The sequence below is a fragment of the Maniola hyperantus genome, chromosome 19 (genome assembly GCF_902806685.2).
Source record: "Maniola hyperantus chromosome 19, iAphHyp1.2, whole genome shotgun sequence".
NCBI classification, from domain to species: Eukaryota; Metazoa; Arthropoda; class Insecta; order Lepidoptera; family Nymphalidae; genus Maniola; species Maniola hyperantus.
This window is the reverse complement of record NC_048554.1, coordinates 221,802-235,716: the sequence shown is the minus strand read 5'-3', so window position 1 is coordinate 235,716 and position 13,915 is coordinate 221,802. Positions and strand designations below refer to the sequence as shown.

The 13,915-nt window shown below is 41.9% G+C and overlaps 2 protein-coding genes across 2 annotated transcripts in view; both read left to right on the top strand.

Moving 5' to 3' along the window:
• The window catches only part of LOC117991308 (collagenase-like), an 8,789-nt gene extending 4,653 nt beyond the window's left edge, over positions 1 to 4,136 (top strand). The window contains exons 3-6 of the mRNA XM_034978873.2: positions 264 to 357; positions 2,353 to 2,362; positions 2,908 to 3,084; positions 3,462 to 4,136. Of these exons, the coding sequence (XP_034834764.1) occupies positions 264 to 357; positions 2,353 to 2,362; positions 2,908 to 3,084; positions 3,462 to 3,566 (386 nt within the window). The 3' untranslated portion in view covers positions 3,567 to 4,136. The remainder of the gene's footprint in view (positions 1 to 263; positions 358 to 2,352; positions 2,363 to 2,907; positions 3,085 to 3,461) is intronic.
• Positions 4,137 to 6,019: 1,883 nt separating this feature from the next.
• On the top strand, positions 6,020 to 12,407 carry LOC117991429 (collagenase-like). The gene is made up of 5 exons (XM_034979028.2): positions 6,020 to 6,214; positions 8,453 to 8,720; positions 9,821 to 9,910; positions 10,434 to 10,627; positions 11,950 to 12,407. Exons 1-5 carry the CDS (start codon positions 6,020 to 6,022, stop codon positions 12,052 to 12,054), a joined length of 852 nt encoding a protein of 283 aa, XP_034834919.1. The 3' UTR covers positions 12,055 to 12,407.
• The last annotated feature ends 1,508 nt before the right edge of the window (positions 12,408 to 13,915 follow it).

Below are 13,915 nucleotides of genomic sequence, written 5' to 3'. Positions count from 1 at the left end.
ATAAAAAAAACTTAATACCTACTGTTCTAATTTTCTATTTTACTAAACCTTATATATTAATAAAAAAAAACTGGTTCACATGACTTATCAAATCAGTAAATTATCATACATTTGACTAACATAAGCAGCGTGTATATTACCTATACCTATGATTTGAGTCTTTACTGCTTGAAATAAACTTCTACATGGTCAAATTCAATATTTTATTGTATTCAAGTAATCGTTATGTTAAAGTTCATCCGCATCACTGATGGTGATTGCAGACAACATCAGGAACATCAACCTCGCCAGTGGCAGCAACACATTCGCGGGACACACCGCCTCCGCCGCCGGGTTCGGCCGACAAGGGGACAGTAAGTGCTGCTAACATACAACATCAGGAACATCAACCTCGCCAGTGGCAGCAAACACCTTTCGCGGGACACACACCGCCTCCGCCGCCGGGTTCGGCCGACAAGGGGACAGTAAGTGCTGCTAACATACAACATCAGGAACATCAACCTCGCCAGTGGCAGCAACACATTCGCGGGACACACCGCCTCCGCCGCCGGGTTCGGCCGACAAGGGGACAGTAAGTGCTGCTAACATACAACATCAGGAACATCAACCTCGCCAGTGGCAGCAACACATTCGCGGGACACACCGCCTCCGCCGCCGGGTTCGGCCGACAAGGGGACAGTAAGTGCTGCTAACATACAACATCAGGAACATCAACCTCGCCAGTGGCAGCAACACATTCGCGGGACACACCGCCTCCGCCGCCGGGTTCGGCCGACAAGGGGACAGTAAGTGCTGCTAACATACAACATCAGGAACATCAACCTCGCCAGTGGCAGCAACACATTCGCGGGACACACCGCCTCCGCCGCCGGGTTCGGCCGACAAGGGGACAGTAAGTGCTGCGAACATACAACATCAGGAACATCAACCTCGCCAGTGGCAGCAACACATTCGCGGGACACACCGCCTCCGCCGCCGGGTTCGGCCGACAAGGGGACAGTAAGTGCTGCTAACATACAACATCAGGAACATCAACCTCGCCAGTGGCAGCAACACATTCGCGGGACACACCGCCTCCGCCGCCGGGTTCGGCCGACAAGGGGACAGTAAGTGCTGCTAACATACAACATCAGGAACATCAACCTCGCCAGTGGCAGCAACACATTCGCGGGACACACCGCCTCCGCCGCCGGGTTCGGCCGACAAGGGGACAGTAAGTGCTGCGAACATACAACATCAGGAACATCAACCTCGCCAGTGGCAGCAACACATTCGCGGGACACACCGCCTCCGCCGCCGGGTTCGGCCGACAAGGGGACAGTAAGTGCTGCTAACATACAACATCAGGAACATCAACCTCGCCAGTGGCAGCAACACATTCGCGGGACACACCGCCTCCGCCGCCGGGTTCGGCCGACAAGGGGACAGTAAGTGCTGCTAACATACAACATCAGGAACATCAACCTCGCCAGTGGCAGCAACACATTCGCGGGACACACCGCCTCCGCCGCCGGGTTCGGCCGACAAGGGGACAGTAAGTGCTGCTAACATACAACATCAGGAACATCAACCTCGCCAGTGGCAGCAACACATTCGCGGGACACACCGCCTCCGCCGCCGGGTTCGGCCGACAAGGGGACAGTAAGTGCTGCGAACATACTTCTTAACATTCATTTAGCCTTCTCCATAAACGTGACACTGGCGAAACACTCTGTGCCCAGCTGGCACACCTAAATCTAAAAGCCAATAATTGGGAATTGAATTAAACATTCATTTATAACCAGCATTTTCAATATTAACCTAGAAGGTACATTGGGGCCGAATCTCTTGTACACAACTAAACTAAATTAACAGGTCTAAATCTAATGCTCTTCTTTTCCGAACTGCTAAAATTTGGAACACCCAGCATCAGTTTTCCCCTTCAATTATAATATGGGTATCTTCAAGTCAAGAGTGAATAGGCATCTTCTAGGCAAGCGCGCTCCATCTTAGGCTGCATCATCACTTGCCACCGGCGGTAGGGCGATTGTCTAAAACCTGCATCAATCATTATTACAATCTCAATTGTTCTCATTGGCTGAATTTGTGCGATTCTTGTTGCAACAATGCATTATAGCCAATAGTGAGCGAGCGTAACCAATCAGAGATGATTGCGATCGTGACATTGTAGCTGTCATTCTCCCGCAATCGCGCAGCAAATCTGATTGCAGCCAAGCGCTTGTCTATAAATTAGAAAAAGAGAGCGTTCACTGCTAAATTGCTTGCCGGCTCAGTAGAATCTGCATTCCGAACCGCGGTGGTAGACACAGACGTAGCATAAGATACACTCGTTGTCGTACGTGTGTACGGGAGCGGTGTGCAGGCTCGACCGTACCTACCAAAGGGAGATCTCCCACCGAGCGGTTGGTTGTGCTCGGTAGCGCCAGCTGGGCCGACGATTGTGTTTTGAAACTTCTGTATACATATAGTCCAGATTACAGAAAACTCCGTTAGTGCGAGGACTGTCGGCGGTTTGTTTTGGACTACCTACGTCATGAAATGTTATCGATTGAATAGCGCCATCTAGTTGCATCTGTGGCAACCGCCACACGTGAAACAAATAGCTTTAGATTTATTTTTATGTCTTATTTCTAGATCAAGGAATACTTAATCATCTTTAGTCATCTAGAGCAACGTGACGGCAAAAACACTCAGTCAATTCATCTGGTCGAGTGTCTGAGACCACTCGCACGAACGATGGCAAGGTTTTGACATCCACCAAACCAGGCGTGCGCTAACGTTAAGGAACAGAGTGATCTCGCCTCTTTCACTGACACTGCCACTACTGCGGTCGATGTTCTGCACCAGGGGTGAGACTGCCGGCGGTCCGCTGGATGTCGGCACTGGAGGCAACAGACAACTGGTAAGTGTTCTCTGAGACACGTGACGATGCAGGTCATCACCAACCAGGCGTGCGCTAACGTGTACGGCAACAGAGTGATCATCGCCTCTGTCATCTGCACTGCCACTACTGGCGGTCGAGGTGTCTGCCAGGGTGACTCCGGCGGTCCGCTGGATGTCGGCACTGGAGACAACAGACAACTGGCACGTGTTGTCTGAGGCACGTGACGATGCAGACCCGGACCCGTCTGATTATTATTATACTCGTCTTTGTCCGAAGAGATTAGCATTGATTACATTGCAGTACCGTGTACGTACCGCCACTTTCACACGTCAGTTGAGGGTAGCTGAAAAAATAAAAACAAGCTCCCTTCCTCTCGGCCGAGAGCCGACCCACCCCACTCATAGTCTAATCGTCATTTGTGTTTTCGTGCTCAGCCACTTCGCACGTCCTCAAAAACGTTAAAGTGTATGTATACACTGTTTGTGTACGTTAAAGTGTTTAATGTTAGTGTAAGTAAGGCTGGATCCGCGCCTGTTGACGGATGTTTTATCAGCTAATGTAATTGTTTGTTTACCAGATCGGTGTGACGTCATTCGTCCACGCCAGCGGCTGCGAGCGCGGACAACCAGCTGGTTTCGCCAGAGTTTCCTCCTTCAACGCCTGGATTCGTCAACGCCTTTAAATGTTCGTCATCATCAACAACTAATAGACGTCCACTGTGGACATAGGTCTCTTGTAGGGACTTTCATACGCCACGGTCTCGTGCCGCCTCAATCCAGCGGCTCCCTGCTACTCGCCTGATGTCGTCCATCCACCTAGTGGGGGGTCTTCCAACGCTGCGTTTTCCTGTGCGAGGTCGCCATGCCAGCACCTTGGGACCCCAACGTCTATCGGCTTTTCGAACTATGTGCCCTGCCCATTGCTGATTCAGCTTCGCCACCCGCTGAGCTGTGTGTACAGTAGCCGGCAAGAAATATTGTACCTACATCGACCTTTAGAATGAGATTTCGGCCTTGTAGAGCGTTGTCTCTGTCACTTATATGTGACGTTTTGTCAGTCTCAATTTTTCTCAAGTTCTCTCTTTCTAAAGGTCGATGTACAATATTTCCTGGCGGGCACTGTTAATCTCTTTAAATAATATTTAATGATGTCTTTAAATATGATTTAATGATTATTTTATTATACATTAATTTATGACGAATGTTCTCAATTTCATTCAAGAGTAAATAGGCTTGCGCGAGTACCAACATACCTACCTTCCTAATTTATTTCTAGTCAAGCGCAAATCTATCACGACTAAGAGAAAAACAACAAAATTAAATCTTATTACTTTTGAATATGTAAATAAAATTAAATGTTAACCTTTGAATATGTCATTGTTTTTCTTTGTTGAACCATATTATCCTTTTCCATAATAGGGAAGATGCAAACATGATGTTTATAAACATTTCGTTATTAAAAAAATATAAAAGAAAGGCCCTTGCAACGTTTTTGTTTTAGTTATTATTGATTTTCAACAATAAATACGAAACGAGTAGAAGCGAAACGTAGTTTAATCCACCAATCAGCGTCAAGTGACAGGAGTGACGCTCCTGTTACTCACTACTGTTACTCACTACTGTTACTCACTACTGTTACTCACTACTGTTACTCACTACTGTTACTCACTACTGTTACTCACTACTGTTACTCACTACTGTTACTCACTACTGTTATGAGAACTTATACTTTGTCCATTTTAAGAACAGTCTTTTGACAGCTCGACGACCGCCAAGTTATAGTGACTTCCTAAAGGAGGTACTTAATAATCGATATTGCTTGTTTTTTTTTGTAAAATATATTATATTTTATTTATTTTCATATTTATTAGTATGAAAATAAATATTGTAAACGTAAAAACTAGCATTTATTTCTACCGATTATTTGTAATCTGTGGCACAATCGTAGTAATCGTTATGTGTGGCACATCACTAAGGGGGCGGTACCCGTCCATGAAATACAATATTATTTGTATGAAATTTTAACTTAAACAATACGAAACTTCATGAGCGTGAGCTGTCAAAAAACCATTAATAAAATGGACACGTGTGACGTCATCAGAACTGTAGGTCCGTTTTGGCGCGCAAAACTGCTAGTTTTAAACCGTATTTTTTGCAATAAATGGCCGTGTTTTAATTTTTTAATATACTTGTGGTCTATATTCTACATGGAATTCTTCAAAATGAAAACAAAATTAAAATATCGCATGTTCCCTATTCCACGCACATCAGTTCATTTACCACCTTTGTTTATGATATACTAGATGAAGCTGCCCACGAATTCGTCCGCGAGGATTCAGGTTTTATAAAAATCTCGAGGGAACTCCGGGACAATACCTAGCAGGCTATATTATAGCTATCGTGTGTGGGTTTAATAAAAACTGCCATATTCCTTCCAGGTTAGCCCGCTTCCATCTTAGACTGCATCATCACTTACCACCAGGTGAGATTGCAGTCAAGGGCTAATTTGTATCTAAATTTAAAAAATTATAATAATATTAGTATAGTTTTGGATCAATTAGCAATTTTAATTACATCCGGTGTTAAACTTATATCAAAATTATTATCAAAAAAATCGTCCAAGTGCGAGCCAGACTCGCCCACCGAGGGTTCCGTACTCGGGTATCTTTTTCGACATTTTGCACGATAAATCAAAAACTATTATGCATAAAAATAAAAATAAACCTCTTTTAGAATGCACAAGTGAAGCCTTTTCACATGATACGCCACTTGGTATAGTTATCTTACTTTGAAAATTAAAAATACTAATTACCTAAGTATTTGTTCATGAACACATTTTAATTATTTTTTGTGATGTAACCACAAATTCACGGTTTTCGGATTTATTTCTTTACTTGTGCTATGACCTACCTACCCGCCAAATTCATGATTCTAGGTCAACAGCAAGTACCCTTTAGGTTTTCTTAACAGACACGACAGGAACGGAACGGAACCCTAAAAAGATTGATTAAGGCATTAATTATTTTTTAAATACCATGACTCAGAAAGACAAAAAGTTGGAGATTATATTCTGGGATAAGATAATTTATTGGGCATATAAATGATTGCTCAGAAAATTAAATTTATGCAATCCGAAATGAAACTCCTGGCAATTATCGTCGGTCTGGCATTGGCGGTGTCTGGCGAAGAGTCGCCAGTGTGGCAGGATTACCATGAAGAGTTCGGCATTCCTGAGGCAGCCAGAATCAAGCAAGCTGAACAGGCTGTGGACTTTGATGGTGCCAGGATTGTGGGTGGAGCCACTTCAACTCTTGGACAACATCCACATTCTGTGAGTCTAATACACTAGCTGATGCCCGCGACTTCGTCCGTGTGGATTTAGGTTTTTAAAAATCCCGTGGGAACTCCAGGATAAAAAGTAGCCTATGTCCTTCCCCGGGATGCAAGCTATCACTGGACCAAATTTCGTCAAAATCGGTTGAACGGATGGGCCGTGAAAGGCTAGCAGACAGACAGACACACTTTTGCATTTATAATATTAAGTATGGATTGCTTGATGATGCTCGCGACTTCATCCGCGTGGATTTAGGTTTTTAAAATGTTTTTAAAATTTCGTTAAAATCGGTTGAACAGATGGGCCGTGAAAAGGTAGCAGACAGACAGACACACTTTTGCATTTATAATTCAGTACAGATATAGATAGTATATAGATTACTTGACGATGCACTCAACACCGTAATTTTACACTAACGTAACACTGTCATTTTACACTAACGTAACACTGTCATTTTACACTAACATAACACTGTCATTTTATACCAACGTAACACTGTAATTTTACACTAACGTAACACTGTCATTTTACACTAACGTAACACTGTCATTTTACACTAACGTAACACTGTCATTTTACACTAACGTAACACTGTCATTTTACACTAACATAACACTGTCATTTTATACCAACGTAACACTGTAATTTTACACTAACGTAACACTGTCATTTTACACTAACGTAACACTGTCATTTTACACTAACGTAACACAGGACATTTTACACTAACGTAACACTGTCATTTTAAACTAACGTAACACTGTCATTTTACACTAACGTAACACTGTCATTTTACACTAACGTAACACTGTCATTTTACACTAACGTAACACTGTCATTTTACACTAGCGTAACACTGTCATTTTACACTAACGTAACACTGTCATTTTACACTAACGTAACACTGTCATTTTACACTAACGTAACACTGTCATTTTAAACTAACGTAACACTGTCATTTTACACTAACGTAACACTGTCATTTTACACTAACGTAACACTGTCATTTTACACTAACGTAACACTGTCATTTTACACTAACGTAACACTGTCATTTTAAACTAACGTAACACTGTCATTTTACACTAACGTAACACTGTCATTTTACACTAACGTAACACTGTCATTTTAAACTAACGTAACACTGTCATTTTACACTAACGTAACACTGTCATTTTACACTAACGTAACACTGTCATTTTACACTAACGTAACACTGTCATTTTACACTAACGTAACACTGTCACTTTACACTAACGTAACACTGTCATTTTAAACTAACGTAACACTGTCATTTTACACTAACGTAACACCGTCATTTTACACTAACGTAACACTGTCATTTTACACTAACGTAACACTGTCATTTTACACTAGCGTAACACTGTCATTTTACACTAACGTAACACTGTCATTTTACACTAACGTAACACTGTCATTTTACACTAACGTAACACTGTCATTTTACACTAACGTAACACTGTCATTTTAAACTAACGTAACACTGTCATTTTACACTAACGTAACACTGTCATTTTACACTAACGTAACACTGTCATTTTACACTAACGTAACACTGTCATTTTAAACTAACGTAACACTGTCATTTTACACTAACGTAACACTGTCATTTTACACTAACGTAACACTGTCATTTTAATGTACTTTAAATTAATGCATCATTGCATGCCGCAAGGTAGAATTTGTACGTACACTAATAATACCTTTAAGATCTGTAAACTAACCCAAATTCGCAATAAAGAGAATTGAATTGAATTGCATTTAATTGAATTGAACAGGCAACGTCTATTAATATAAGATTTAAAAAAAACTGTAGAAGCTCTGATTTTTCGCGATAAAAAGTAGGTAGGTAGGTACGTAGTTGGTTTTTGTTTGTTATTTTTGCCGCCTTTTGACGAAAGTTTTGAAACAGTTTCTTCAGTAATACTTAATGTTCTCCATAATGTTCTCAATGGTGTGTGAAGTCTGCCAATCCTTACTTGGACAGCGTAGTAGACAATGGCCGAAACCCTTCCTCGCTCTGAGAGGAGACCCGTGCTCTGTAGTGGATCATAATGATGAATTTATATTCATGTGGATTTTACACTCACAAGTCACTGGCTCAAAACCTTTCTAGAAACTGGCAGACACATTCTGCCAGAACCTGGCGTGCCATCCACTGGCATCTATATCACGAGCATTATTAGTGTTGTTTATGTTTAGTTTAATTTGTAGGCTGGTTTAATCGGCATCTTGCCGGATGGCAGACAGTCCCTCTGTGGCGCCGCCATCGTCTCCAACACCCGGCTGCTGACGACCGCGCACTGCTGGCGCCATGGCCGCACCGTCCTCGATGGCTTCTACGTCATCCTGGGATCCCTCCAGCTGTTCAGCGGCGGCACCCGTATCTTCACCAGCAGTGTGCAGGTGCATGCCGACTACAACCAGAGTACTCTCAACAATAACCTCGCGATTATCGAAACCCGCTGGATCCCATTTGACAGTACGTGCTACGTGTAACTAGAATCTCTGAGTCATGTGCGTTTTAAAAGGAAAACATCGTGAGGAAAACATCGGTCTGTCTGCGAATTCTCCATAATGTTCTCAAAGGTATGCGATGCCTGCAAAACCGCACTTGGCCAGCATGGTGGTCTATTGCCTAAACCTTTTTTATTCTCATTGGAAACCCGTGCTCAGTAGCGGGCTAATTTGGAACATCGCGTCGGCGCAAAGTTGCCTATCTATCGGTATTTTACAGGATATATTTCGGAGAATGTGCCGCAGAACTTTTCAGCCTGGTTCTTCTTCACCTTTCTACTATCGTACCGCACCGAGGTCTGCACCCGTACGTAGTTGAAATTCCACGGATACGTACGAAGCGATTTGCCTTCTCATTTCTGATTCGAACCGCTAACATTTGGAACACCCTTCCAGCACTGTTTTCCCCTACAATTGTAATATGGGAACCTTCAAGTCAAGAGTGAATAGGCATCTTCTAGGCAAGTGCGCTCCAATGTAGGCTGCATCATCACTTGCCACCAGGTCTGATTGCAGCCAAGCGCTTGTCTATAAATTTAAAAAAAGGGTTGATGAACTAGTACATTTTTTTAATTCATGGTCTTGCCCTTGGCTGCAATCAGAGCTGGTGGCAAGTGATCATGCAGCCAAATATGGAGCGCACTTGCCAAGAAGATGCCTATTAACTCGTGATTTGAAGTAACCTATATTAAAAGGAGAAAACTGATGCCGGAGGGGCATTTCATATCCTAGAAGTTCGAACATTGGAAACTAGTTAGAAATTAAGTACGAGAAACACATCAGGACGAGATTAAACCGACATAGCTCGGGTTGCGAAGCTGAAGTGGCAATGGGAACACATATGTAGTTTCAAAAACCGATACACGTTGGCATCCCAAGGTGCTAGAAGGGCAACCTCGCACCGGAAAGCGCGTTGGAAGACCCTCCATTAGGTGGACATATGACATCAAACAAGTCGCAGAGAGCCGCTGGATGGCGGCGGGCGCAAGACATATAGCCAGTGGACGTGTATCGGTTGATGATGACGATGTGTGGATAGATATGTAAATCTTAATATGTTTTCAGAAAATATCAACAGCATCAAAATAGCAAGTGGTGCAGACACCTTCGAAGGTCGCTGGGCGACTGCTTCTGGATTTGGTAGCCACGGAGACAGTGAGTTACTTACTATGGTCATTGAGGAGCTGGCAAATAAATCGGCGTAGTTATACTTCTGATCAAAATTACCAAAACTGTACAATTATTATACTTAATGTGTCAACAGTTTTCATTGAGTTTTTTGTTCGCCAACTTCTCAATTAAGCCTTATTTACCTACTCTGTACAAAGGACAAATGCGCCTGTCTCTAGGACCGGTGTTTTAGGCCATGCGTTGATATTATAAGTCAGTCAGGACTCTGAATTTTACCTACGTCAGCCTCCTACTCGAGGGGGAGGGAGACCTGCATGCCTGACAGTTCTCCATAATGCTCAAAGGTGTGTGAAATCTGCCAATCCACACTTGTCCAGCGTGGTGGACTATGCCCAAAACCCCATCTCATTCTGAGAGGAAATCTGTGCTGTGCAGTGAGCCGGGCGTGAGTTGATCATGAAACAAAATGATAGTATGAGTTGTCTGAAGGTCATGAAAACAAAACATGGAAATCGCGTACGCAAATTTCTTTTCACTATATTTTCAGTAAGCAACTTACTCCCGAATCCACTAAGGCACGTCAGGATGCAAGTGATCTCCAACGCGGCGTGCGCTGCAGTGTACGGGTCCCGGCTAGTGGTGGAGTCGGTGCTGTGCACGGCCACTGCTGGCGGGCAGGGCATCTGCAGCGGCGACTCCGGGGGGCCGCTGGACGTGGACACGGGCGCAGAGCGACTGCTGGTCAGTATATCTTCAGTAACAGCTTACTCCCGAGTCCGCTACAGCAAGTGATCTCCAACGCGGCGTGCGCTGCAGTGTACGGTATGATAATGTAATACGTATACAACGTTAGTTTAAAACCGAAACAAGCGTCGAATATTTTTATATAAAGAACTAGCAGTTGCCCGCGACTTCGTCCGCGTAAAATTTGTGGTTTCTCATCCTTAGATCCTTTCTTATCTGATATATACCCCCAAGAAAGAACCTACGTTTCAAAAGAGATTGCCCATTTTCTTAGGAGCTTTGGGCCCCCCCTAATATAATCGTTGTGTCACCATGGTTTTAATTTTATTTTGTAGACAAATAATTAACTCTTTATATTCTGCAAACGATTTCTATTTATTCACCCTGGTTATAAAGAAATCTTATTTTTTATATTGCTGATATTGAGGTTATATTTAATTAATACTTCTTCAAAATAAATGCATGTTTACGATTCTAACTGTAATTGTGGATATTTTCAATAATAGAGTGAAAAAAAGTCGTTATAAAACATAATCGTAAAAAAATAACACATTTAAAAAAAAATTAATTTAACTTTTGACACGACGCCACAAAAGAGGGCCCATTCACGGGCGATCTCCTTTCAAGTAAAAATAACAATAGTTAAAACTTATCTATAAAAAAAATTCCCCCCTATTTTACCACCCTTAAGGGGGGAATTTCCCAAATTGACTTGAAATTGAAAGCTAATAATCTAAATGTCGATTTTCACGTCTCTAACATAGGACTTTCATACAACCTTAGACCCCCCCTTTCACACCCTTATGGGAGGAATTTTTCAAAACCGTTTCTTAGCTGACACCTACGTCTTAGAAAGAACCTACCTTTCAAATTTCAAGTTTGTAGGCTTTATAGTTCCTGAGATTTCGTGATTAGTCAGTCAGTCAGTCAGTGAGTGAGTGAGTGAGTGGTATTTCGCTTTTATATATTTAGATAAATGTACAAATTTTCAAAAATATTTAATGAAAACTTACGAAGTTATAGCTTTTTGTATTGAGTCGTTGTCCCGCAAAAACATGGTCACCCCAAGCGAGAGGCTGTGCGCGAACGGGACGGCTGGCGTCGATCGTGTGCGCTCCCGCTCACGCGGCTCGAATCAGCTGGTGCATGCGGTCATTGAACTAGGTGTTCAAACTTGCAGGATTTTAAAGTATTTTTTGGTCAAAACATAACCCTTAGTAAAAATGATTACAATCGATTCTGTTACTGATTCTGAACAAACTACTTTCAGGTTTTGCGTATACCAAAACTAACGTTGTATAATTACTTGTGTTCAACAGATCGGTTTGGCTGCCTTCCACCACGCCAGAGGCTGCGAGGCTGGCTTCCCCAACGCCTTCACCAGAGTTACTTCCTTTGCACACTGGATTCAAGAACGACTATGATGATGATGATGATGCTTCATTCCCTCGTGGAACTCCTTAAATCTGTACTAAAACTTAAATCCAAGCGTACGAAGTCGCAGGCATCAGCTAGTGCTAATATAATCATTGTCTGTTACATAAAGGCCAATTTTGTCCTAAAACCTATTGAATATTGCATCCCTTGGGACGAAAGTAAATTGTAGTGGCTGAGCAAATCGGTAATTAAGTGGAGCTACGTCACTACGTGCAACGAGCTAGAAGCGCCCTTCTCCAAAATAATAGTAAAATCCACCCCAGCTCACACCGCACTGTAACATTTACCTTAAATATTTGTGGTGATACACAAGTCATAACAAACTTCATTTTAACAGGCAAGTTCAAGGAACAAATCAACATTCAGCTCGAAGTGTAATATAATATTTTGTAACAAGGTGCGGAGGAAGGCGACGACACTCGTAAGTCGTAACACAAGTTATCTTAGTACGAGTATCTAAGCACTCCTTTGACAGCGCCACATATTATAATTGTTAACTAGCATAATATTGGAAATTATTTTGAAGGAGTAAAATTGTAAAAGTCACCTATAATTGTAAACAATGAAATAAATTGAATTGAATTGAAAGATTCCTGAATAGCCGGTATTCTATTGATAGTTCCTCTGGTGTTGCAAAAATATTCATCGGCAGCGCTAATGACTTCAAATAATCTGACAACCTGCCTGCTCGTCTGCTCGCTATTTATTTAAAAAGAAAACTGCCAACATTACGGCCACATGAGTAGATTACGGCCCCCCATTTCAGCCCCTTTGACATTTTTAGGGTTCCGTACCTCAAAAGGAAAACGGAACCCTTATAGGATCACTTTGTTGTCTGTCTGTCTGTCCGTCTGTCTGTCCGCCTGTCCGTCTGTCTGTCAAGAAACCTACAGGGTACTTCCCGTTGACCTAGATTCATAAAATTTGGCAGGTAGGTAGATCTTATAGCTGACATTTGGGGAAAAATCTGAAAACCGTGAATTTAGGGTTAGATCACACAAAAAAATTTAAATAATTAGTATTTTCAATTTTCTAAGTAAGATAACTATATCAAGTGGGGGATCATATGAAAGGTCTTCACCTGTGTTTTTGAATTATCCTGCAAAATGACGAAAAAATACGACTGTAGTACGGAACCCTCATTGCGCGAGCCTGACTCGCACTTGGCCGGTTTAAAAAAAAATTCATTGCAATAAGATTAGGCAAGCATTATTTAAAACTATTACAAATTATAAATAGATAGAATTAGTAGTTACTGAAATAAATAGGTGTGACAGACGGACAGATAGATGTCGTCGTACTATGAAAATTCCTTTTTTACCATATTCTTACGGAATCATAAAAATTGCCATTACAAAATCATCTAAAGTTTAAGTATAATAAAGAAAGAATGATCAATAAATAAAGAGGTTCAGAATCGTACCAATTGCTTCGTAAACAAACGATATCTTTGATAATACGCCTGTTCTAAATATAATAAGTATGGTACTAAGCTGAAAAAGTGGGTAAATCCATATCACATAATATTATATTATTATGAATGCGAAAGTGCGTGTGCCCCGCCCCATTCAACCAGTTTTGACAAAATGTCCTATAGCGATAGCTTCTATTCATACAAACATACATAGGTAGTAATACTTTTTATCCTGGAAAATCAAAAAGTTCCCTGGGGATTTAAAAAATCCTATATCCATACGAACGAAGTTAAATAAAACAATCATTAAATTCTTAAATAGATTGAAATAAAAGAGCAATAGGTACTTATATCATTATATGAACCGGTAACAGAAATGCTTTGAATTTAGGATGGTGACGGTGTAACAGGCGGCCAGTTTTACAGGCGATAAA